Source organism: Malaclemys terrapin, chromosome 7 (genome assembly GCF_027887155.1).
Source record: "Malaclemys terrapin pileata isolate rMalTer1 chromosome 7, rMalTer1.hap1, whole genome shotgun sequence".
Classification (NCBI taxonomy): domain Eukaryota; kingdom Metazoa; phylum Chordata; order Testudines; family Emydidae; genus Malaclemys; species Malaclemys terrapin.
In genome coordinates, this window is record NC_071511.1 from 127,057,108 (window position 1) to 127,082,793 (window position 25,686).

Below are 25,686 nucleotides of genomic sequence, written 5' to 3' on the forward strand. Positions count from 1 at the left end.
CCTGGACGCACTAATCTGACTGTCCACCGGGTGCAGACAGGATCGCACCCGCCTATAAAATGCTCCCCCTTCCGAGCCACAGGGAAAACTGCTCAGGACCTGGAAAGAGAGGTCAATGACATGCTGGCTTTGGGGGTGGTCCAGCCGTCTTCCAGCCCTTGGGCCTCGCCGGTGGTGCTGGTCCCCAAAAAGGACGGGTCGATCCGGTTCTGTGTGGACTATCGGAAGCTCAATGCCATCACTGTAGCCGATGCCTACCCCATGCCCAGGCCGGACGAGCTCCTAGACAAGCTGGGAGGTGCTCGGTACCTTACCACCATGGATCTTACAAAGGGCTATTGGCAAGTGCCGCTGGATGCAGATGCCAGGCTGAAATCAGCCTTTGTCACCCCTCTGGGGCTCTATGAGTTCCTGACCCTGCCCTTCGGCCTCAAGGGAGCGCTGGCCACCTTCCAACGCCTGGTGGATCAGCTACTGAGGGGGATGGAGAGTTTTGCCGTGGCGTATATCGATGACATCTGTGTCTTTAGCCAGACCTGGGAGGACCACATATCCCAGGTTAGACAAGTGCTGGACCGACTCCAGAAGGCTGGGCTGACCGTAAAACCGGAGAAGTGCAAGGTGGGGATGGCTGAGGTATCCTACCTAGGCCACCGGGTGGGAAGCGGCTGCCTAAAGCCGGAACCAGCCAAAGTGGAGGTGATCAGAGACTGGCCCGCTCCTCAAACCAAAAAGCAGGTCCAAGCCTTTATTGGGATGGCAGGGTACTATCGGAGGTTCGTGCCCCACTTTAGCGCCATAGCCGCCCCCATCACTGAGCTGTGCAAGAAGGGGAAGCCAGACAAAGTGGTCTGGACCGAGGAGTGCCAGGAGGCTCTCCGGGCGCTGAAGGAGGCTCTGGTCAGTGGCCCAGTTCTGGCAAACCCAGACTTTGACAAGCCCTTTATGGTGTTCACCGACGCCTCAGACACAGGACTGGGGGCGGTGTTAATGCAGGAGGATGAAAAGGGGGAGAGACACCCCATCGTGTACCTGAGCAAGAAGTTGCTACCCCGGGAGCAGAACTACGCGGCCATCGAGAAGGAATGCCTGGCCATGGTGTGGGCCCTCAAGAAACTAGAGCCATATCTCTTTGGGCGTCACTTCACCGTGCACACCGACCACTCTCCCCTGACCTGGCTGCACCAGATGAAAGGAGCCAACGCCAAGCTCCTGAGATGGAGCCTGCTCCTGCAGGATTATGACATGGACGTGGTCCATGTGAAGGGACGTGACAACGTGATAGCGGACGCATTGTCCCGGAGAGGGAGCCCTGAACTTCCCCAGGTCACTGGTCAGAGTGACCCCGCTCAGTTCAGTCTCGAAGGGGGGAGAGATGTGACAGAGCAGGGAGCAGGGCAGATTTGACCTGGGAATGTTGCAGGGGGGTTGCAGTGGGGATGTGGGACTTCCCTTGAAGGAAGCTACCTGAGCTGTAACCTGAGCCAGGAACGGGGGTGGGTAGAATTAACACCTTCTGCCTGGGAGACTGAACAAAGGAGAGGAGCAGCGGGAGGGGCTGGGAGTTTAGTTTCGGTTGGGGCTGGGTGTGCAACGCAGGGAACCCCAAGCTGGGGTCCAAGCTCCCTGAACCTCCCAGAGGAACCTAATTGAGGGGGTCTGGTCGTACCTACACGCTCTGCTTGAGACTGTGTTCCTGTCCTTAAATAAACCTTCTGCTTTACTGGCTGGTTGAGAGTCGCAGTGAATCTCGGGAAGAGGGGTGCAGGGCCCTAACTCCCCCACACCCACTCAAGCCATTAGCAAAACGTGTGTTTATTGGGCTGGCCCATGGATTCCACGCGCCGCCTACAAGTGTGCACGGCCAGGGGGCGCGGCGCCTGCCTTCCCTCCAGCACTGCAGGCAGCAGGAGCGGGGCCGCCCCGCAGCGCCGACACGTTGTGCTAGGAGCCGGCCGGCCTCGGGCAGGGGCTGCTGTCCTTCCCGCCCCGCTCTGGGAGGCTTGGCTGGTTAGGGGGTTCCTGGTTAGATTGTCAGTCAGTGCGGGCAGGGCCTCACCTGCCTGGGCTCCCCAGCAGGAACCTGCAGACACAGAAGAGACAGCACGGTCAGGGGTGGGCTCTAGGCTGTGTCCCGGGAGCCCCCGCCGCACCCCCCTGCACTCACCATTCCCCACGGGCCACCACCGCCTCCTTCCGCACCAGCCGCTTCATGTCATCCAAGGGTTTGGCCAGGGCCCGGATCACCCGCGGCTTGTAAGGGAGAAGCTGGAGGGGAGAGGGCTGCCCGTCAGTGGGGGCACTGCACGCCATGGAGCGAGGGGCCCACGCCCGTACAGGAGGGCTGGCAGCCCCAGGGTCCCGACGGGGATGTCTGAACTGCCCTGGAGAGTGTCCCCCTCCCTCCACGCCCCCGGGGGCAGTACGGAGCGGTGCTCGGCCCGCTCCAGGCAGGCTGTGCCCAGCAGGCAGCCGCTGGGGTTCCCCCTCTCTGTACAGGGACCCCAGCTCTATCCTCTTACCCCAGTGAGGCCAGACAGCGTGCCCAGCCTGTCTCCCCGGCCTGCGCGCAGCGGGGACTTACCGCGGGGATGGGCAGGCTGGTGAGCGCGTGGACACACTGCAGTGCAGCGATGCGGATGGCCTGAAAAAGAGAGAGCCGGGGTGAGCGCGGGCGGCACGGGGCGGGGAAGGGAGCGGGTGGGGCACGCACCATGGCGGGGCTGGAGGTCAGGCCCAGGAACTTGGTGACCAAGGTGTCGACGTGCAGGCTCATGACATGCGGCGCCTCCAGCAGCAGGGGCTGCAGGCAGCTGAGGGTGGAGAGCTGCACCACGCAGTCCGGGCAGGATAAGGCCTCCAGCAACAGGGACAGCAGCTGGGGGGACACAAGCAGTGAGAGGTCTGTCGGCTCGGTACCCCCGGCCCGGCCCAGCCCAGCCCAGCGCTCACCGTGGGCAGCTCCGTCACCAGCACCGGCCTGGGCAGGTGGTTCAGCACGTGGGACAGGCCCTTCAGGTAATTCGCCTTCACGCCTGGGAGAGCAGAGGGAAGTGGGTCACAGCCCCGTTCCTGGGGGGGGCCATGCACACACCAAGGGGGCAGCACCCCCCAGAGCTGGTGGCCCTGTAGACACTGGGAGCTGATCCCCACCGTTCACACCTGGAGGGCTGGGAGCGACCCGGGGGGTGGGAGCAGCAGGTGTGGGGGAGGGGCAGGCAGCAGGGGGGCCAGCACAGGAGGTGGGAGGGGCAGGCAGCAGGGGGGCCGGCCCAGGGGGTGGGAGGAGTAGGTGTGGGGGAGGGGCAGGCAGCAGGGGGGCCGGCCCAGGGGGTGGGAGGGGTAGGTGTGGGGGAGGGGCAGGCAGCAGGGGGGCCGGCCCAGGGGGTGGGAGGGGCCCAGGGGGTGGGAGGGGCAGGCCCAGGGGGTGGGAGGGGCAGGTGTGGGGGAGGGGCAGGCAGCAGGGGGGCCGGCCCAGGGGGGTGGGACGGGCAGGCAGCAGGGGGGCCGGCCCAGGGGGGTGGGAGGGGCAGGCAGCAGGGGGGCCGGCACAGGAGGTGGGATGGGCCCAGGGGGTGGGAGGGGCAGGCAGCAGGGGGGCCGGCCCAGGGGGTGGGAGGGGCCCGGGGGGTGGGAGGGGCAGGTGTGGGGGAGGGGCAGGCAGCAGGGGGCTGGCCCAGGGGGTGGGAGGGGCCCAGGGGAGGGGCAGGCAGCAGGGGGCTGGCCCGGGGGGTGGGAGGGGCAGGCAGCAGGGGGGCCAGCGCACTCACCGGGGCCGGCAGCGTGGAAGCCCTGGACCAGCTTGGGCACGTTGTCAGTGAAGAAACGCTGGCGGAACATGATGCGCACGTCAGCGTGACACCCCTTGTGCAGCACATCTGGGGAGTCGGCCATGAGCAGGGAGAAGCCGTCGGCCACCGCAGGGCCCAGCTCTGCGTCACCCAGGAGGCCCAGCAACTGCAGGGGGGAGAGAGGAACCGGGAGGCTGAGTGAGGGCAGGTGACCCAGGCTGGCAGGGCCTCTCCCAGGCCCAAGGAGAGGGGCAGGGGCAGGGTCCCCAGGGCCTCCCCTGCGCACTGTCTCCACAGGGGTGGCTGGCTGCTCACCTTGTCTGTCAGGCGGGAGCTCAGCGGATGGTAGCGCAGCACCAGGGCTTTTGTCACCTGCAGGGACAGAGAGAACAGTCAGCTGGCCCCGGGGGGCCCGGAGAGCCGTGCGGGCACTGCCAGCTGGCCCCGGGGGGCCCGGAGAGCCGTGCGGGCACTGCCAGCGCCGGCTCCAGCCCAGGGGGCTGTCCTTACCCAGAGGAGCAGGGCGAGGGCCTGGGTTCTGAGCGGGCCCTCGGCAAGGCCGGCTTCCATCCTGTTCACCGCTGTCTCTAAGAGCTGGTCCAGCTGCTGCCCTGGGGGACAGACGGGACAGGCTGATGGAGTCCTGCAGCGCCCAGGCCGAGCGCCCTGAGGCTGGCCCAGCGCCCGCCCCACCTCTTACCTGGCGGGTACTTGTTCACCAGCCCCGCGAAGCACTTGGCAGCCGCGGTGGCAGTGAAGGGGCAGTCGCAGGAGCAGCTCAGAGCCAGCAGCTCCTGCAGCAGCCTGTCCTGCTGGGGAATCGGCACCTGGAAGAGATCAGAACCCAGTACGGACGCTGGGCGCTCAAACCCCAGAGCTGCCAATCACCGAGGTGCTGCCCACGCCACATCCACACTGCCCCCTGCTTCAACCCGGCCCCTCCAGCCCCGGGAATCCGGGCGAGGGCCCATCCCCTGACTTACGTTCCTGGGCAAGGAGCAGACGAAGGCCATGAGCAGGGCGACGAGGCGTCTCTGTGCTGCCACGTGCTGCCCGCCCTGCAAGGGAAGAGCAGCGCCAGTGTCACCAACTGCCCACGCCGCAGCCGCAGCCCCAGCCCCTCCCTGCACCCTCCCACTCACCTGGAACGGCTGGAAGGGGCAGGGGAAGCTGTCCTGGGGCAGGAAGGAGACCTCCCCGTCCAGAAAGAGGGGCACCACCTGGGAGACGCTCTGGGCAGCCAGCCTGCGGGAAGGGAGGGGGAGACAAGCAGGAGCCTCAGAGCCGTGGCCAGGCAGGTCAGGAGAGTGGCACTTCCACCCAATCACAGAGCCCCCCCACTGCGAGGGAACAGCCCCTCTTCACTCAACCCCCGGCCCCCCAGGAGGCAGAGCGGGGGGCTGAGCAGCACGACGGGCATGTGATGGGACAAGGTGGAAAAGGTTTAATATTTTATGAGTCTGGCATGCCTCAGTTTCCCCTGCGCTGTTCCCCCGTGGGTGGGACAGGACTGTTTGCTCTCAGGGCAGGCGGAGACAAGGGTGGTGTCGCCTGGCTGTCTGGGCCTGGCCCCAGATCAGTGGAGATTTGAGATGCCGATGGCAAGTCCAGTCCCCAGGACACTGACACCCAGAGCCCCAGGGGACGCAGATCTCCCCGCCTCTGCGCAGGGAGGCTGAGCCACCCCCCCCAGCTGGAGATCGAAGGGCTGGGAGGCGGGTGGGGGGGCTCAGAGGAGGCTGCTGGAAGGAGCCGGGTCTCACCGGGAGTCGGACCAAGGAGGTCACAGCCCGACAGAGCTGGAACAGGGGCTCCCTACAGCCTGGCCAGGCGTGGGGCTCCCCAGAATGGGCCGTGCTGTGACCTTCAGTTCTCTGGGCGATCCAATGGCCGGCCTGGGCCGTGGCCAGTTACCGAACAAAACTGTCTGAGTGCTGGGGGAGTCACTGCGAACACTGGCCGAGGGGCTAATGCACAAGCCTCCCTTGGGGTCTCTCAGCTGGACCCGCTGCCTAGAGCTCAGGGGGGCAGAAGGGGGGCTGCAGGGCTGGGGAAGCAGCGGGGCTTATCCAGGGGGTCTGGCACACTGACGGGCTCCTCCCAAGCTGGGGCCGGAGCACCGACCCTGTGGCTCCGTGACGCGGCCCCGGTTCAGAGCCCCAGTGCCCTGCCCTGGGGTGCCGGTGTTACTCACTCAGGGCACAGGTGGGCGCTGGCCGCGCTGACGACGGGCACCATGGCAGTCAAGACCTCCTCCTCCAGCAGCAGCTTCCCCAGTGGCGAATGGGCGTTCTCTGCAGCCAGCAGCGAGGAAAGGGCCAGGTCAGAGCCTGCCTGCAGCCCACCGGGGGGACCTGCCACAGGCGCCCCCTGAGTGCTCCCGGCCACCAGCAGGCTTAGGAGAAGGGCTACAAGGCTGGCGTGGCTGTTGCAGGTCCTCTCCCCAGCGGGGGCCGGGCACTGCCACCAATAGGACCTTCCCTTTGATGCTCCAGGCTGTGACAGCGCCTCCCCGGGGGCGCCACGCCTGGCAGGGCAGCTGGGCCCAGCCCTGTGGGCGGCCCAGGCCCAGGGACAGCATCTGTCCTGGGCGCCCTATGGCTGCTTTCCAGCCACAACCCCCTGGTCTGACCCCAACGAGCCCTGAAGCCCCCGACTGCCCCCTTCCATGCCCGAGCACGGGCCTCACCTTGCATGGCGGCCTGCACCACCACAGCAAGCAGGCAGGGCACCACGGTCTGGTGGTAATACCAGCAGCTCTCGGCATCCCGCTGGCACTGGACCGCCACCCGCTGCAGGCTCTGGCACACGGCCACCACGTCACAGGCCCTCGCTGGCACATTCCCTGCAGGGCAGAGAGTCCCATGAACATCCCCCCCGGCACAGATAGCGCCAACACCCCCCCCGCGCCCCCCAGGGGCTCAGGAGGTGGCAGATGCCAAGCAGCACACGGACAATTTATGAAGTGCCCCTGGGCCAGCTCAAAGCTCCAGCCCATGAGGCACTGGCAAGGTACCAGCTCTGCTAATGCCCCTCAACCCCGACCCGCAGCCCCCTGCTAGCCCAGCCCTGGGCACCTCCCCTCCCCCAGGGTTCTGCTGACGCCCCACAACCCCGACCCGTAGCCCCCTGCTAGCCCAGCCCTGGGCACCTCCCCTCCCCCAGGGTTCTGCTGACGCCCCACAACCCCGACCCGCAGCCCCCTGCTAGCCCAGCCCTGGGCACCTCCCCTCCCCCAGGGTTCTGCTGACGCCCCTCAACCCCGACCCGTAGCCCCCTGCTAGCCCAGCCCTGGGCACCTCCCTTCCCCCAGGGTTCTGCTGACGCCCCTCAACCCCGACCTGCAAACCCCTGCTAGCCCAGCCCTGGGCACCTCCCCTCCCCAAGGGTTCTGCTGACGCCCCTCAACCCGGACCCACAGCCCCCTGCTAGCCCAGCCCTGGGCACCTCCCCTCCCCCAGGGTTCTGCTGACGCCCCTCAACCCCGACCCGTAGCCCCCTGCTAGCCCAGCCCTGGGCACCTCCCCTCCCCCAGGGTTCTGCTGACGCCCCTCAACCCGGACCCGCAGTCCCCTGCTAGCCCAGCCCTGGGCACCTCCCCTCCCCCAGGGTTCTGCTGACGCCCCACAACCCCGACCCGCAGCCCCCTGCTAGCCCAGCCCTGGGCACCTCCCCTCCCCCAGGGTTCTGCTGACGCCCCTCAACCCCGACCCGCAGCCCCCTGCTAGCCCAGCCCTGGGCACCTCCCCTCCCCCAGGGTTCTGCTGACGCCCCACAACCCCGACCCGCAGCCCCCTGCTAGCCCAGCCCTGGGCACCTCCCCTCCCCCAGGGCTCTGCTGACGCCCCTCAACCCCGACCTGCAAACCCCTGCTAGCCCAGCCCTGGGCACCTCCCCTCCCCCAGGGTTCTGCTGACGCCCCTCAACCCGGACCCGCAGCCCCCTGCTAGCCCAGCCCTGGGCACCTCCCCTCCCCCAGGGTTCTGCTGACGCCCCTCAACCCGGACCCGCAGTCCCCTGCTAGCCCAGCCCTGGGCACCTCCCCTCCCCCAGGGTTCTGCTGACGCCCCTCAACCCAGACCCGTAGCCCCCTGCTAGCCCAGCCCTGGGCACCTCCCCTCCCCCAGGGTTCTGCTGACGCCCCTCAACCCGGACCCGCAGTCCCCTGCTAGCCCAGCCCTGGGCACCTCCCTTCCCCCAGGGTTCTGCTGACGCCCCACAACCCCGACCCGTAGCCCCCTGCTAGCCCAGCCCCGGACTCCAGCCCACACCTCTCTGCTGATGCCCCACCTGGCGCCCCCTGCCAGCTCCCTCTGGAACCCACGAAGGCTCCAGCAGGGTTCCCTGGGGCTTTACCTTTCGGCACCTGCTGCAGACACTGCAGCAGGACAGGAACCGTCTCTTGCACTATCCCGGGGTGTGTGGACACTGCTGCCAGCGCCCGCAGGGAGTGCGCGGATCGCCTGCCCTCCTCCTCCCGCTCTGAAAGAAGCAGCGCATGGATGAGACCCAGGGCACAGGCAGGCGTCTCAGGGGAGGGCGGTGGTGGGGGAGCAGAGAGAACGGAGACCGGGCACAGCCTGACCTCCCCAGCTGGGATCCGCCCTCAGCCCAGCCCCTTGGAGCACCGCCGGGGCCCAGCCCGGCCCTAGGAGCTGGGACGCCCTCCCCAAACTGGGCGATGCTGCCATGGCACGGCCATCAGGGAGCCAGCTCTGCTCTGAGCACCAGGGCCAGGCCGCAGCGAACACGGCAGTGACAGGAGGGAAGGGAGAAGGGGAGTCCCAGCAATGGGGGGCACGGCTCCGTATAGCTTAGAATCAGAGAATCAAAGGACTGGGAGGGACCTCGAGAGGTCGGCTAGTCCAGCCCCTGCACTCACAGCAGGACAAAGTATTATCTAGACCATCCCTGACAGGGGTTTGTCCAACCTGCTCTTAAAACCTCCAGATTCCATAACCTCCCTGGGCAATTTATCCCAGTGCTTAGCCACTCTAACAGGTACAAAGTTTTTCCTAACGTCCAACCCTAAACCTCCCTTTCTGCAATTTAAGCCCATTGCTTCTCGTCCTGTCCTCAGAGGTTAATGAGAACAATTCTTCTCCCTCCTCCTTGGAACAATCTTTTATGTACTTGAAAACTGTTCTCAGGTTCCCTCTCAGTCTTCTCTTCTCCAGACTAAACAAACCCAGTTCTTTCAATCTTTCCTCATAGGTCATGTTTTCTAGACCTTCCATCATTTTTGTTGCTCTTCTCTGGACTTTCTCCAGTTTGTCCACATCTTTCCTGACATGTGATGCCCAGAACTGGACACAATACTCCAGCTGAGACGGTATCAGCGTGGGGTAGAGCAGAAGAATGACTTCTTGTGTCTTGCTTACAACACTCCTGCTAATACATCCCAGAATGATATTTGCTCTTTTTGCAACAGCGTTACACTGTTGACTCATATTTAGCTTGTGATCCACTATGACCCCCAGATCTCTTTCCATAGTTCTCCTTTCTAGGCCGTCATTTCCCATTTTGTATGTGTGCAACTGATTGTTCCTTCCTAAGTGGAGCACTTTGCCTTTTTCCTTATTGAATTTCATCCCGTTTACTTCAGACCATTTCTCCAGGTTGTCCAGATCAGCTTGAATTTTGATCTTATCCTATAAAGCACTTGCAACCCCTCCCGGCTTAGTAACGTCCGCAAACATTATAAGTGTACTCTCCATGCCATTCTCTAAAATATTGATGAAGATATTGAACAAAACTGGACCCAGAACTGATCCTTGCAGGACCCCGCTCGTTATGCCCTTTTCCAGTGTGACTGCGAACCACTGATAACTACTCTCTGGAATGATTTTCCAACCAGTTATACACCCACCTTATAGTAGCTCCATCTAGGAGCTGTGCATAGCACGGGCACTGCAGTGACGGGGGAGGGAGAAGCGTGGCACGGCGCCGTACAGCGTGGCACGGGCACTGCAGTGGGGGGAGGGAGAAGCGGGGTGCCAGTGAGGGGGGTGTGGCTCTGTACAGCATGGCATGGGCACTGCAGTGGGGGGAGGGAGAAGCGGGGTGCCAGTGAGGGGGGTGTGGCTCTGTACAGCATGGCATGGGCACTGCAGTAATGGGGGAGGGAGAAGCGGGGGTGCCAGTGAGGGGGGCACGGCGCCGTACAGCGTGGCATGGGCACTGCAGTAATGGGGGAGGGAGAAGCGGGGTGCCAGTGAGGGGGGCGTGGCTCCGTACAGCGTGGCACAGGCACTGCAGTGACGGGGGAGGGAGAAGCGGGGTGCCAGTGAGGGGTGCGTGGCTCTGTACAGCGTGGCACGGGCACTGCAGTGACGGGGGAGGGAGAAGCGGGGTGCCAGTGAGGGGTGCGTGGCTCTGTACAGCGTGGCACGGGCACTGCAGTGACGGGGGAGGGAGAAGCGGGGCGCCAGTGAGGGGGGCACGGCGCCATACAGCGTGGCACGGGCACTGCAGTGGGGGGAGGGAGAAGCGGGGGTGCCAGTGAGGGGGGCACGGCGCCGTACAGCGTGGCACGGGCACTGCAGTGATGGGGGAGGGAGAAGCGGGGTGCCAGTGAGGGGGGTGTGGCTCTGTACAGCGTGGCATGGGCACTGCAGTGGGGGGAGGGAGAAGCGGGGCGCCAGTGAGGGGGGCACGGCACCATACAGCGTGGCACGGGCACTGCAGTGGGGGGAGGGAGAAGCGGGGTGCCAGTGAGGGGGGCACGGCGCCATACAGCATGGCAGGAGCACTGCAGTGACGGGGGAGGGAGAAGCGGGGTGCCAGTGAGGGGGGCACGGCGCCATACAGCGTGGCATGGGCACTGCAGTGACGGGGGAGGGAGAAGCGGGGTGCCAGTGAGGGGGGCGTGGCTCTGTACAGCGTGGCACAGGCACTGCAGTGACGGGGGAGGGAGAAGCGGGGCGCCAGTGAGGGGGGCGTGGCATTGCAGTGGGAGGAGGGAGAAGCGAGATCCCAGCCTCTCCCAGGGTGCAGGTGATGGGACCTTCCCCCAAGTGGAGAGTTGTCCCCCCGCCCACACCAGCCAGGCTCCGTACCTGACTGCAACTCCTCCGCTAGCCTCTGCACCATGCGCCCCGTGAAGGCCCCTGGGTAGATAGGGGCCAGAGATCCTGCGGCCTCCATTGCGGCCATGCTGCGGGGGAGGAAGAGAAGAGGTGAGAGCCGCCGGGTGGGGCCAGCCACACACAGCGGGCAAAGGGCTTGGAGCACAGCGCTGCGGGGAGACAGGCTGGGTTCACAGCCCCTCAATAGGAGAGCTGGTGGCTTCGCTCCAACCCTGGTCATTCCTCCATTCCCGCAGCAGGCCCCGGTGTAGTTCTTGGGAATGCAGGGCACCGTGGGGCCCTGGCCCACCGCAGGCATGCTGGGTTTGTTCTAGGCTGGGGACCCCCGCAGCCACTCACCAGCTCTGGGAATCGTCCGCGTGCAAGATGAGCCGGGTCAGGTGATCCACGACCAGCTGCACGTCGGGGGGAGCCAGGAGCCCTGAAATGAGACACGGCTGAGCTCCTGTAGCTCGAAGTCAGGCCCAGCACCCAGGGCACTGCCCACCCCACAGCCTGCAGCGCCATCTAGTGCCCCCAGGTGCTGCCACAGCCCAGCACTGGCAGGGCCACAGGACAGCCCAGCAGGAGGGGAACAGGGCCCCAGAGCGCCCCCTACGGTCAGCACCCTGCAAGGGACTGACACCGGCCCATAACCAGACAGCCCCCACCGAGCTGCCAGCACCAGCCTCCCCCTGGGAAGACACCAACCTGGTAGCGTGCCCAGGACAGTCAGGGCTCGGATCCCCACCAACTGCAGCTGCACGCTGGGGTCCGTCAGTGCCGAGAACAGCACGGAGCACAGCGGGGCTTGGGAACACAGCAGGGCACTCTCCTCTGGGGGACACAGACACAGCCTCAGGGCCCTGTGGGCACAAGTCCCAGCACGGCCACCCCGCAGGCACCGTCCGGCCTGCGGGCTGCGCAGATTTCACACACAGCACACCTCACCCACCACAGACATGCAGCCACCTCTGAGGTGGGACGCAGCAGCTGGTTCATCTGCACGTCACTAATACTGAATGTGCTGCCAGCCCATCCCTGCCGAGTTCAGGGCAGCGGGCAGCGCCTAGGACCAGTCCGGACCGTCAGGGGCACCGCGGAAGCAGGTAGTGGCTCCCCCATGCTGGGGGGGGTGGGGTTAACAGCCTCACCTTCATCCTCATGCCCCCACTTCTGCTGCAGCTCCAAGAAGCCCAGAAGCATCTCCAGGATCGTCCTCCGCTGGCTGCTCTACAAGGGAGCAAAGGCAGAGCCCCGTCAGAGCCCCTGCTCGGAGCTGGGGGGGTCCCGTGCCGTGTCCCAGCCCCAGGGCCCCCCGGTGCAGACTGCTCTGGCAGGCACCCCTCACCTGCGGGTGTTGGTTGTACTGCTCCAGCAGCAGGGGCACGACGCTGCTGGTGATCCGGTGGCCGGCTCGGAAGGAGGCGCCCGCCGCTGCCTGCAGGAGCTTGGCGCTCGGCCACACCAGCTTCATATCAGGCTCGCACAGATGGTGCCTGCAGTCTGAGAGAGCAGGTGTCAGCTACACCCCCAAGAACCCCAGGCCCCGCTGCTGCTCTCCGCTCACCCAGCCCGGCCATGCCAACCCTCTGCTGGGAAGGTGTGACCCTGGCAGTTCCCAGGCCATGTTCCCAGGCATGTCCTGCTGCGAGGGGGGAACAGGATTCGGCGTGGCGGTGGGGAGAGCCGGGAGGGGACACTCCGTGCACACAGTCCCCGGAGTCGGGCGTGGGCCCCAGGCAGGGCCCCTCCAGGAGATACCTTGCAGGATGCCGGTCAGGAAGGAGTCTAGCAGGTCCTCAGTGTCCGAGCTGAGCACGGAGCGGGACAGACAGGCAGCCAGGCCGTGCAGCGCAGCCAGAGCCTCCGTCTCGACCTTCTCGCTGGCCGTCTGGAACACCTGCGGGAGGGAGTCAGACATGCCCAGATGCTGGCCAGAGGGAGTCGGGTCCCACTCCCACTAGCTCTGGAAACAGAGCATAGGGCCCCACCCCAAACGCACTCCCCAAAAGCCCTGAATAGCCCCGATGGGGTCTGGGCTTTGCCCAGGTTCCTCCCAACCCTCGTGTTCTGGGCAGGGCTGCCAGGGCCGACCGCAGTGCTCTGGGGCTCTGCCGCGGGGACGGGGGAAGACTCCTGCCCCCAGATGCTCCCATGGGGCCCAGCTGCACTCACCTCCCTGCGCAGGGATGACCAGAGGCTGGGGAGGAATTCCTGCAGCTCCTTCTGCCCATAGATGGTGCAGCAGGCGCCCTGCAGGAGGGAGCCAGGACAGACGTTAGGGAAGAGCCAGTGAGGGAGGGGGCCAGAGAGCAGGGACACCCCCCTGAGGGCTCAGGCTGGCTGTGGGCAGGGCTGCAGGGACAACCACACTAGGGCCAGGGAGGAGAGACCCGGGCTCCAGACCAGCCCCGGGGCACTGCTGCGGGGAGGCCGGCTCCCACTCCCTTCAAGCCAGCAACGAGGGAAGCCTGTGGAGCAGTAGGATTTATCGTTTGTATTTTGTAGAACTTAGAAGGAAGGAGAAAGGATCGTAACGTGGCATGTATGAAATGTACTGATGTAGGATATGATTTGATTGTACTCTGCTGCGATGCGTTTTTCCCAACGACCCAGGGTCGTTGCTTCCTGCTGCTAGCCAGTCGAATACAATCAAATCAATACATACATTATTATCCTAAGTTCTACAAAACACAAACAATAAACCCTACTGCTCCACCTGTCCCCCGTACCAGGGTCTGCAGGGAGTCCAGCTTGGCGCTCTGCATCTCCGAGTCCATCTTCTCGATTAGCAGCGGCAGCAGGAACTGCAGAGAGAGAGAGGGGCGGTTAGGCTCCCTGGACCCAGTCCCGCACCCAAGCCCACACCACCAGCTCCCCGCCTAGGACCTGGAACTCCCCCGTCCCCGGACAGAGGCAGGACTGTGGGTGCAGAGCCTTCCCCAATGCATGGCTGCCAGCAGCCACCCTGAGCTCGCAGGGCAGGGGACATGGGCTTGCAGCCCTTTCCAGGGGAGGCCCAGCCCGTCAGCTGCCATCTTCCCCCAGAGAGCTGAGACCTAGCACTGCTTCCCCAGAGCGCTTGGCGTCAGTGCCCAGAGCCAGCCTGGCCAGTCCTACCTCCGGGGCCCAGCCATTCACACCAGAACAGTGGTGTACGTTTGTGACAGGGAGGGTCACCAAGGGAACCATACCCCAAGGGGCGGGTGGATTCCCCAGCACGTGCCATTTTTAAAGCAAGCTGGGATGTTTTTCTAAGAATTATTTCAGGGCAGGTCTCCAGCCTGTCACACAGGGGGTCAGACCGGACAATCACAATGGCCCTGGGAGCTGTGAATTCCCTTCTCCCACCATGGTGCACCATGCAGGGAGCTGGCTCTGCTCAGAGGTGCCGCCCGCTGCTCTGGAGAGGGGCCAGTGCCCAGGCCAGCACGTCTGGTCCTCTCCCACACTACAACCCAGAGCCCAGGGCATGGAAACACCAGCCCGCCCTCCCTCCACCTCAGAAGGGCGATGCTCCTCGCTGTAGCTGCTGCTGCCCACCCGAGGGGCGTCGTACCTCAGCAAACTGGGGAGTGGAGGCCAGCACGGCCCGGAGGCTCACAATCAGGTCCTCTCTCTGAATGCAATGAGGGTCGTTGGGGGGCTGGAACAGAAGCACAAAGAGCAGGCAGCCCATCAGATTCCCCAAAGAACAGAACGAGCAGCAAAACATGCCACCATGTAAAAGAGGCAGTTAGAGAGAAAAAGGCATCTTTTAAATCAAACCCTACCGAGGAAAACAGAAAGGGGCATAGACTCTGGCAAGTTTCTTTGCATCAGTCTTCACAGCTGAGGATGAGGGAGATTCCCATACCTGAACCAGTCTTTTTAGGTGACAAATCTGAGGACCTGTCCCAGACTGAGGTGTCATTAGAGGAGGCTTTGGAACAAACTGATAAATCACCAGCAATAAGGACCAGATGGGATTCACCCGAGAGTTCTGAAGGAACTCAGATGTGAAACTGCAGAATTATTAATGGTGGTATGTAACCTATCGCTTAAATCACCCTCTGTACTAGCTGACTGGTGGATAGCTAATGGGACACCAATTTTTTAAAAAGGCTCCAGGGGTGATCCCGGCAATTACAGGCCTAACTTCAGTACCAGGCAAACTGGTTGAAACTATAGTAAAGAACAGAATTACCACACACACAGACGAGCACAATATGTTGGGGAAGAGTCAACATGGTTTTTGTAAAGGGAAATCATGCCTCGCCAATCTACTAGAATTCTTTGAGGGGGTCAACAACCATGTGGCCAAGGGGGAACCAGTGGATACAGTGTACTTGGACGTTCAGAAAGCCTTTGACAGGGTCCCTCACCAAAGGCTCTTAAGTAAAGTAAGCTGTCATGGGATAAAATCCATGATCCTCTCAGGGATTGGTAACTGTTTAAAAGATTGGAAACAAAGGGACCAAAGACCAGCAATATCAGTCAAACGAACCTGGCCTCACGCACACCGTCCTGCCCCCAGAAAGGCCCTCGGCCTACGACACCGAGACCCACAATGCGATGCTCACAGCCTCGGTTCTCACCTTGCCCCTCTTACCCCCAGCCCTGCACAGGACAGGGCCCCCTGGGAACATGCTGACGGTATGGGGAGGAGAGACTCACTCACAGGAGTAAAATCAATGGGGAAGTAGCAGGATGTCACTTCAAAGAGCTCCTCCACGAAGGGACCTGCGGGGACAGAACAGAGATGGCTCAGCCCCAGGGCCAGCCCCACAGGAGACCAGGCCAGGCGCCTGATGGGCGTGTCACCCAGGCCAGGAGCCAGCCCAAGGCAGCTCAGGATCGCAGGGGCCTCCAAGGGTGGTGGATGCCCAGGAGACAGGCACCCCCAAGGGCGGCAGGGCTGCCAGGCGCTTACCCAGCACATAGCCCTCGAGGATGAGGTCGCGGACGATCTGGAAGGCAACCAGCAGATTGCGAGGGTCCTTCTCCCCATCCATCACCTGGATGAAGCCGAAAGTGAAGTCGGCACCCAGGCCCTTCAGCTCTGCAGGGGGAAGGAGCACGCACAGCAATGGCCCAGGGTCCCCACAGCCCAGCCGCTGGGCCAAGCCACGGGGCACTGCCAGCGGGCTCCCCCACACCCCCAGCCAGGCCACAGCACCCGCCCTCCCCGCCTCACCTTCCTCTCTGGTGCGCATGAAGTTGGTGATGATGCTGTAGACCGTGTGGCGATCCAGCTGCGGCAGGGACTGGAGGGGAAGAGCGGAGGAGTCAGGAGAACAGGCCTCACGGACTCACAGATCGCACCCACTGATCCAGGGCAGAGGGAACCCAGCAGCGCTGACTGGGGGCTGGAGGGACCACGCCACACAGTGCTGCCGGGTGAAGGGATGCTGACACGAAGGACATGCGCCCTCGGGGGAGGGACATTAGTGGGCACATGGGGGTGTGAGCAGGAGAAGTGTGAGGGCATTAAACGAGGAGGTCAGGCTGGGTGATCGTCTCCCAGAAAAGCTGGAATCCCCATTGCTTGCAGAACAGCCTGACGGGCCCTATCCCGCCCTGGCCAGAGGGGGCGGGGGCGCAGACCAGATGGGACCCAAGGCTCTGCTCTCTGAGACTTTTCCAACCACTCCCCAGACGGGAGCCGGCTCCCGAGCCGCCTGCCAGCAGGGAGTCCCCAGGGACCAGCACTGCCTTCCTCCGGGCATGGCTCGAGCCACACCACCACGCGGGGGGCCAAGGAGCAGGAGCTGTGCCCCTAGCCAAGAGGCAGCCTGGCTCAGCAAACCATGCACGTGACACGTTACCCTGGCCCCTGGGGGTGCGGACAGCAGCTGGGAAGGGCCCGCAAAGGGGTGTGACAGACGGGCTCTGGCTGCTCACCTGAACATGCACCTCCTGGAAGATGGCTTTGAGCACGGACACAGCCAGGCCTGGGGCCAGCACCTCGCACATGCTCTGGGGACACAGGGAGAGAAAAGCAAGGTACAGCGCAGAGCTGCCAGCCACCACCGGAAGGTGATCTGCAGCACAGCGGGGTGCCCCCACGCTATCTCCCCACCACACACACACACACACACGACAGGATTTATCCGCTGTCCCCTCAGACCCTGCACAGCCTAATGTCACGGAGCCCACAGGCTAATCACACTAACGATTCAACCAGCTCGGCCAAGCCAAACCCTGCGCCGGAGGGACCCACCCGCTCCTCGGGAGGAGCTAGTCCGTGGCCATTAACATGTAATAAGGGTGATCCAACCTCATGCTTCAGGGTCTAAACTGCCCTTGCCCCCCCACGGGGTCAGGAAGGTGTCTGCCCCCCAAGCATCGTTCACATGCATTAGAAGTGGCTTCAGCTCCTTCGGAAGCATCCTACAGGCCACTGCAGGCGCGTGGAGATGAGACAATGGCTGCTGCAGCACAGACAGGAGGGGCCAACAGACTAGAAGGCTCCCGTGTTCCCCCCGCCCTAGACGGATAGATGCTGCTGGTTCCCAGCTCTGCCCTAGAATCCTTCTCCCGGCCGGCCGGAGAGGGGCTGTAGCAGCAGGAGAAGCGAGCTCACCAGCGCGTAGAGTCCCTGCAGCACAGCGGGGATCACAAGGTGATGATCCTTCAGCCGGTTCTCATAGAACAGGACCAGGTGCGTCACTGCACGGAAACAAACGCCCGACATGTTAGACCCCCAGCTCTGTGGGCTGAGCCCACACCTCCCCGAGGGCCCTGGCACCTGGACAGGGCAGCAGAGCCAGCTGCCAGGCTTTCTGCCATCAGCAGCACCACCCACTCCTCTGGGATGGACCCCCCCACCTCTCTACCCCAAGAGCAGCCCCTGCTGCACCCCATGTCTGAGCGCTAATGAGGTGGGGCCTGCCCCAGCAGCAATGCCCACGTCTGGGCGGAACCAGATAAGGGCCTGGGCGTAAGTGCGTGTGAAAACACCGGGCCAGGAGCTGACAAGTCTGACAAGCTGCAGCGTGGGGCACAGATCACTTGCTGGAGGATTCTCTGCAGCTTGTGGTCTTTAAACCATGATTTGAGGACTTCAATAACTCAGACATAGGTCAGGGGTTTGTTACAGGAGTGGGTGGGTGAGATTCTGTGGCCTGCGTTGTGCAGGGGGGTCAGACTAGATGATCATAATGGTCCCGTCTGACCTTAAAGTCTATGAGCTTAGCCAAGCAGTGAGACACCACAACAGCTTGGGATCCCCCCCCGGTTCCAGAACACGTTCCTTTGCCCTGAATCACAGCCCAGAGCACCCTGGGGCCACTGTGGCAGGAAGCAGACCCCAGGGGCCAGCTCACAGCACCTGTGCCCTCTGCTGCTGCAGGGGACTCTCAGAGCCCTGGGATGAGAGCGCCTTGGAAACAGCGACCCCTTTCGCACAGCAAGGGTCCGAGTGCGACCCCCCCTTATACATTAAAAGCACATTATTTTATATTTAACGCTATTGTAAATGCTGGAGACAAGCGGGGTTTGGGGTGGAGGCTGACAGCTCACAACCCCCAGGAAATAACCTTGCGACCTCCTGAGGTGTCCTGACCCCCCTGCGCTACGGCACATCAGGCACATGGTAAGTCAGCCAGCTACCAGAGCAATGCCCATGCTGAGCTACACCCACTCCCATGCCCAGGGCTGAAGTCACACAGGGAGAAGGGGGCTGGCACGTCCCCTACCTTCTTCCTCTTGGAGCATGGAGTGACACTGGAGCAGGACCTGGGACAGCAGCTGGAGGCCTCGTCCACGCGTGCGAGGTTCTGTATTCTCAAGGCAGGACCTAAAGGTGGGGTGGAGAAAGACGACAGGGCTGCGGTGAGCAGAGCCCCCATTCAGTGTGTACAAGTGAGGGGGAGAGTAGTGGTCAGAGCAGGGGCCGGCAGCAAGGACTGCTCTGCTGTGCCCAGTTCTGACGCTGGCTGCATGGCCTTGGCAAGGTCACTTCCCCTCTTGGTAACACAGCCCCCCGCCTGCCCTCGGGGAGGAGGACTGGGGGACCTCGCTCACTCATCTGTCTGGGGCTATGGAGTTGACACCAGAGGCTCCCCCCCCAATACATCCACAACAGAGAAACCCCAATCCTCCGTTAGCAGGAGCCAGGCAAAGAAATGGCTCTTGGTTCCGACTGGCCGCAGGGACTGAGGGGAAGGAGCAGCACCAAGACAAGGACCCTTCCTTGAGAGCACCCACCCAGCGCCCACGCCAGCAGGGAACTCCCGGGGGAGATGGGGGGGCGGGGTCAGTTACTCTGGATCCTGGCACGCAAAGGCTTGGTGGCGACTCGGGTTCGGTTTGGGTCCCAGAATTCATTCTCCTAAAGCAATCCAGTATGCACGGGCTGGGCAAGGGAGCTCATCCCCAGAGGGGGCGCTGCATGGTACCGATACAGCCAGAGTGCACAGGGGGTCTCGGCTCCAGGCCAGGGGAGCGACACAAAGCCCCCTCTGCCTCTAACACTCCTGCGCCTGACTTTCCTGAGCCGGAGGAGGAAGAGGGAGAAGGTCTATGAGGTTCCTCTCACCCCAGGGCTTCCACGATCTCCAAGATGGTCCAGCTTCCCGCTTTCACCCCTAGGAAACGAGACAAAGGATGAGCCAGGGAGAGCCCAACGCGTCCCTCAGACAGACAGGGCCCCAGAGAGCGGGGCAGGAGAGGCAGGCCTAGCTGATGACACAGGTGCCATGTGTTTCCCTGGCACCCCATGAAGTACTGGGGGAATGATGGCGCTTGGCAGGGGCTGGTGTACACACGCCAGCTCCCGAGGAGACAATAGGCTGGGCCGGGTTTTACAAAGTCTCTGCATCGCCTGCTGCAGCATAACTCGGTGCCACACGAGCGTCTGAGTTCCAGTCCCACGCGGGAAGCCCCTCCTCTGGCTCACTGGGCAAGGGGGGTGGAGTACCATTCAATCCCTGCCCACAGCCATGGGAGCTGGGGCTGGCTGCCATCAGCAGAAAAGTCCAGCCCTGGGATCCAGAGGGTTTTGATGCCATCTTTGCTTAGCAGGCGGCCCGAGTGAGACAGCATCAGGATTCCCTGGTTCTATTCCTAGCTGTGGCTCGGATCCCTCAGGAAGGTCATGTCACCTATCTGTGCCTCAGTTTCCCTACCAGTAAAGCAGGTGTAACAGTCACCAGCAGGGGACTCCTGTCTGTAACACACTCTGAGAACTTCGGAGGGACAGCACCAGAGAAGAGCTAATATGCACTACTGATGTCATCCACTGATGTGATTTGCTGTCCTGGACAGTGTTCGGCGTGTGCTGTCAGTTACTGGCGCACACTCATCTGGTGTTCCTAGCTGGCCACAGCCCTCCCCCCATCCCCCGCCAACTCCAGGGCCACATCCTCCCCACAAAGCAGGGCAGGGGCATTACAATCAACACTGTCCCCACACGACTGGCAGGGCAGCCACCCACCGAGCATGTTCTGGGTTGAAATTCTGTCCTGCTCCCAGGCTTTCAGTCCTCAGCTTGCGTCTCCCACCCTGCTGCAAATACTCCTTAGGCTCCTGCCAGCCCAGTTAATGGCCCTGTTCAGTAGTCCAGTTGGGGAGAGCTCTGTGGGGCCCATGGAGGAGGAAGGACTCTGTAAGGTTAGCACACCAGGCAGCTTGCTAACACGGAGACATGGCTTCAAATGCCGGTCAGCACAACAACAGTGAAAGGGAGAGGCTGGACCGGACGCCAGAATCCCCTCGGCGCAATGCCCTGGTGGGGCGGGTGATACACACACCACCTGTGCCTGCACAGAGGGCACCTGGGCCCAAGAGAGGAGCCTGCCTGAGTCAGGAGGGGCAGGTGAGAGCTGCCCCAGGAAAAGTGCTGAAGGAGACCAACTACCCGGGGGCCGTTGGCGAGAAGCTTGGAGGAAAGCTGTTGTTGAGAACTGACCAAAGCTGGGGACCTCTGACAGTGGGAGGCTGGGGCATTGGCCCCCAGGAAAAGCGGAAGAACCAGCTTGGTCAGGAGAAGCTAAGCCCAGAAGCAAGAGGGTGAAGAGGTTTGTGGTGGGCAGGTGGAGCTACCTGAGCAGGCGTAGGAGGAGGGGGGGACACTACAGGACGAGGGGCCTTCAGCACAAAGAGCAAGGAAGGGCTGCAGGAAGACTGGTTACTCTCAGGCAGGGAGACCTGGAGAGTGGGGCCTGGAACAAAATGCTGCTACTGACTGTCGGGTGATGTGTCTGAAGAGGGGAATGGAAAAACTGCTGTTTACTGTGGGAACCAGAGATTGGTTTTTACTACCAGGCTTCTGGGAATTACTACACTGATGTACGTGAACAAACGATGCCCAGAAACAGGCTTTGTATCAGACACTGCAAAACTATGTTCCCTTCCTGGGTGGAAGAAAGGGGAAACCGAGGTAGGCACCCCCGTCATGCTGCAGCCTGCTGCTGGAGAGCACCCGCCCCTTGACCTGCACAAGACAGTCTGTAAGTGAGGAGCCTGAGCAGAGCTCTGGGGGGAGGACTGGAATAGCAGGGGCGTGCAGGCCAGAACTGACTGGCACTGGGAGAGCTAGGAAGAGCCCAGAACTAGAATCGCAGGGGTGCCACAGGTCATCAGTCATTGAAGGGCACTGCCAGAACTGCGTGTGGGAAAGCGGAAATGGAATCGCACAGGGGTGGGTTACGACGCAATGAAGTTGCATCGGAAACTTCAAGAAGGAAACATTTAATGTGCAAATTTGAAAGAAGCTCAACTGTCAAGTCTCCTTCCTTAAACTGTCTCCTAAGAGGCCAGGCCCACCACACCTCCAAGGACTCTCACCCTGAGCAATGACAGGTTTGGACTTGCAAAGGCAGATGTAAAATAATACCTACAGAGAGGAGTGTTTCCTCATCAACAGGAAAGGGCGGACGTATACATGACAAGTTACGAACGCTTCTTGAGGTTAAGCGACCTGCTCATTCGGCTATGTTCTGAGGCTAGAGCATTTGCTCAATTCTCAGGTGACTGGAGGCTTGAGTATTTTCACCGCGTAACCGCATTAGCCTATGAAAGACACCTTTTGTTGACTGTGCCGGCAGTGGATACCGCTCTAGGGTTGAACATGGTATAGCTGTAAGCACAGGCAAGATCCGATTGTGCTCAGCACAGTTTCAGAAACTATGGTAAACCTGTGAAACCTTCAGCATCATCCATATATGGGGGTATGGCAGAGAGTGCCAAAGGTTAATTATCCATTGTGTAAACCAGTGTTTCCATTATCACTTTGTGCTGTCTTTCCATGTTGTTCTCGTGAGGTCTGGGGTGAACAGAAGTGCATGATTTACCTTCTCTGTACCATTCAGTAGTTTGTGCACATCATGTTCCACTGATTTGGCTCCACTCTAAACTAAACAGTCCCAGCTTTTTAGTCTCTCTTTCCAGACCTCTAATCATTGCTGCATCCTTTCATTTCTTCTATAGCCTTTCAAACGTGGTGGCCAGGAACGAACACGTACTCAAGGTGAGTGTGTGATGGATTTCATAGCGTGGGGGTAGTTCAAATTGTTCCACTTGCCATCATGTTAGCTAATGACATTCTGCATTATCTGCTAGCTTTGCCAGCTCACCCCTTTCCCCAACTCACTGGTAAACCTGTTACAAACCAACAGTCCCTGGACAGCCCCCACCCAGCTTCCACGAGATCAAACAGACCACGTACACCTACTGCCCTCTTAGCTCCTTTCCAAACCAACGCCAAGTTAGTCCCTCGACACAGCCATACACCCTTACTTCTTCAGATGCAAGAAGAAGTGAAGTTCTTCCCCACGAAAGCTTATGCTCCCAGTACTTCTGTTAGTCTCAAAGGTGCCACAGGACCCTCTGTTGCTTTTTACAGATTCAGACTAACACGGCTACCCCTCTGATACTTGACACCATACACCCTTGTATCCTTAAAAGCCAAATTCCAGATGCAGCAGAATCCCTTAATGTAACAGTTACTGAATTACTGGTACAAACAGAATGGCACGCTCTCTGGGGAACCAAACAGCCCAAACCTTGTCAAGAGAATCTTACAAACGTGGGGCTGGAAGAGGTCTCGAGAAGTCCTTTAGTCCAGCCCCCTGCGCTGCGGCAGGACTGAGTAAACCTGGACCATCCCTGACAGGTGTCTGTCCAACCTGTTCTTAGACACCTCCCGTGATGGGGATTCCACAGCCTGCCTTGGAAGCCTGTTCCAGAGCGTAACTATCCTTATAGATTAAGCCCAGTACTTCTTGTCCTATCCTTGATGCACATGGAGAACTGATCACCGTCCTCTCTAACAGCCCTTAACACATTTGCAGACTATTTTCAGATTTTCCTCTCAGTCTTTTCTCAAGCAAACATGCCTTTTATTAACCATCCTTCACATGCCAGGTTTTCTAAATCCTTTATCATTTTTGCTGTTGTCCTCTGGACTCTCTCTCCCTCATCCTCATCTTTCCCGAAGCGCGGGGCACCCAGTACAGTGGGGACCGTCCACACCTCACATACCACAGGAGAGACCTACCCCACCACGAGAAGTGCCAGGGAACCTACACACAGGAGAGGCAGCCAGTGACTGGGCCACATCAACCCCAGAGGTGCAGATGTCACCCAAGTCACCTGTTCTCCTGTATCCAGTCTTGCCCACCCTCCCCCAGGCAAGTGGCCGTGACCATCCTAACCCAGATTCCCAGCATCCCCACTATCCCATTGGCCCCCAGTGCCCTGCCTCCCAGCACACTGCCCCACATCCCCCCAGCCCCGCCCCATGTCCCACACCCACCCTGCCCCCAACTATCCCATCGGCCCCCGTGCCCTGCCTCCCAGCACACTGCCCCACATCCCCTGAGCCCCGCCCCATGTCCCACACCCACCCTGCCCCCAGCCCCACCCCGCCCCACATCCCCCCAGCCCCGCCCCATGTCCCACACCCACCCTACCCCAGCCCCTCATCCCCCCAGCCCCGCCCCACATCCCCCCAGCCCCGCCCCATGTCCCACACCCACCCTACCCCCGCCCCTCATCCCCCCAGCCCCGCCCCGCCCCACATCCCCCCAGCCCCGCCCCATGTCCCACACCCACCCTACCCCCGCCCCTCATCCCCCCAGCCCCACCCCGCCCCACATCCCCCCAGCCCCGCCCCATGTCCCACACCCACCCTACCCCAGCCCCTCATCCCCCCAGCCCCGCCCCATGTCCCACACCCACCCTGCCCCCAGCCCCTCATCCCCCCAGCCCCGCCCCGCCCCACATCCCCCCAGCCCCGCCCCATGTCCCACACCCACCCTGCCCCCAGCCCCGCCCCGCCCCACATCCCCCCAGCCCCGCCCCATGTCCCACACCCACCCTACCCCAGCCCCTCATCCCCCCAGCCCCGCCCCATGTCCCACATCCCCCCAGCCCCGCCCCATGTCCCACACCCACCCTACCCCAGCCCCTCATCCCCCCAGCCCCGCCCCGCCCCACATCCCCCCAGCCCCGCCCCATGTCCCACACCCGCCCCATGTCCCACACCCACCCTGCCCCCGCCCCTCATCCCCCCAGCCCCGCCCCATGTCCCACACCCACCCTACCCCAGCCCCTCATCCCCCCAGCCCCGCCCCGCCCCACATCCCCCCAGCCCCGCCCCATGTCCCACACCCACCCTGCCCCCAGCCCCGCCCCGCCCCACATCCCCCCAGCCCCGCCCCATGTCCCACACCCACCCTACCCCAGCCCCTCATCCCCCCAGCCCCGCCCCGCCCCACATCCCCCCAGCCCCGCCCCATGTCCCACACCCACCCTACCCCCGCCCCTCATCCCCCCAGCCCCGCCCCGCCCCACATCCCCCCAGCCCCGCCCCATGTCCCACACCCACCCTACCCCAGCCCCTCATCCCCCCAGCCCCGCCCCGCCCCACATCCCCCCAGCCCCGCCCCATGTCCCACACCCGCCCCATGTCCCACACCCACCCTGCCCCCGCCCCTCATCCCCCCAGCCCCGCCCCATGTCCCACACCCACCCTACCCCCGCCCCTCATCCCCCCAGCCCCACCCCGCCCCACATCCCCCCAGCCCCGCCCCATGTCCCACACCCACCCTGCCCCCAGCCCCGCCCCGCCCCTCATCCCCCCAGCCCCGCCCCATGTCCCACACCCACCCTACCCCCGCCCCTCATCCCCCCAGCCCCGCCCCGCCCCACATCCCCCCAGCCCCGCCCCATGTCCCACACCCACCCTGCCCCCAGCTATCCCATCAGCCCCCGCGCCCCGCCTCCCAGCACACTTGCCCCGCCCCGGCCGGTACCTGCCGCCACCTCGGCCGCCCGCCCGTCCTGCAGCCCGGACACGAAGTCCCGCACCCAGCCCCGCAGGGCGCCGCCCGGCCCCTCAGCACCGGCCCCCGCCGCCGCCATGATGCGCTGTGGAGGGGGGCGCCAAGCACCGGCGCATGCGCGCCACAGAGCGACCGCCCCCCCCCCGTCACGTTGGATAGGCGGGACAAAATCTGTCACGTAACAAACGGGGCGGACAGGCCCAGGGAAATGCCAGTGCGCGTGCGCGGAGGGGCAGACTTAGTGCCGGGGGGAGGCGCTTGGATGAAGGGCGGGGCCTGTGACTCCCAGAGGGAGGGGCTCACAGCGCGCGAGGGGCCGGGGGTAAAGGGAGTCAGGACCCCCCCCCGCGGCTGTGCCTCTGTCCGTGCGGAGCGCACAGCAGGCCTGGGGGGGCGGGGTCACACTCCGACCCCCCCACCCCTTCCTCCCGTTGGTCCGGCCCGGGGGCGGGGTTACTCTCTGCCCCCCCCATACACACACTCCCATTGGTCCGACCCGGTCCGGGGGCGGGGTCACTCCCTGTCCCCCCCCATACACACACTCCCATTGGTCCG

At 62.9% G+C, this 25,686-nt stretch overlaps 1 protein-coding gene across 1 annotated transcript; it reads right to left on the reverse strand.

The window, feature by feature from the left end:
* Window positions 1–1,799: 1,799 nt before the first annotated feature.
* Window positions 1,800–25,239, reverse strand: MMS19 (MMS19 homolog, cytosolic iron-sulfur assembly component). The gene is made up of 31 exons (XM_054035174.1): window positions 25,102–25,239; window positions 19,383–19,431; window positions 18,541–18,641; window positions 17,427–17,512; window positions 16,745–16,819; window positions 16,038–16,107; window positions 15,774–15,902; window positions 15,522–15,583; window positions 14,421–14,507; window positions 13,594–13,668; window positions 13,037–13,114; window positions 12,623–12,761; window positions 12,210–12,364; window positions 12,013–12,091; window positions 11,570–11,695; window positions 11,219–11,300; window positions 10,850–10,947; window positions 8,148–8,273; window positions 6,481–6,636; window positions 5,986–6,085; window positions 4,934–5,036; window positions 4,775–4,849; window positions 4,492–4,618; window positions 4,302–4,402; window positions 4,107–4,163; window positions 3,771–3,957; window positions 2,953–3,035; window positions 2,714–2,878; window positions 2,585–2,644; window positions 2,168–2,268; window positions 1,800–2,083 (listed from the first exon to the last, which is right to left on the reverse strand). The coding sequence occupies exons 1-31, from the start codon at window positions 25,208–25,210 to the stop codon at window positions 2,056–2,058; spliced, it is 3,069 nt and encodes a 1,022-aa protein (XP_053891149.1). The 5' UTR covers window positions 25,211–25,239; the 3' UTR covers window positions 1,800–2,055.
* Between the last annotated feature and the right edge of the window lie 447 nt (window positions 25,240–25,686).

Bases quoted from the DNA above. Each gene is read 5' to 3' on its own strand.
- MMS19 (XM_054035174.1), bottom strand. From the start codon at position 25,210: ATGGCGGCGGCGGGGGCCGGTGCTGAGGGGCCGGGCGGCGCCCTGCGG. The intron at 15,903-16,037 runs GTGAGGCGGGGA...TTCCCCCTGCAG, and splicing joins CATGCGCACCAGAGAGGAAG to AGCTGAAGGGCCTGGGTGCC. The intron at 13,669-14,420 runs GTACGACGCCCC...CTCTCTCTGCAG, and splicing joins CCACTCCCCAGTTTGCTGAG to TTCCTGCTGCCGCTGCTAAT.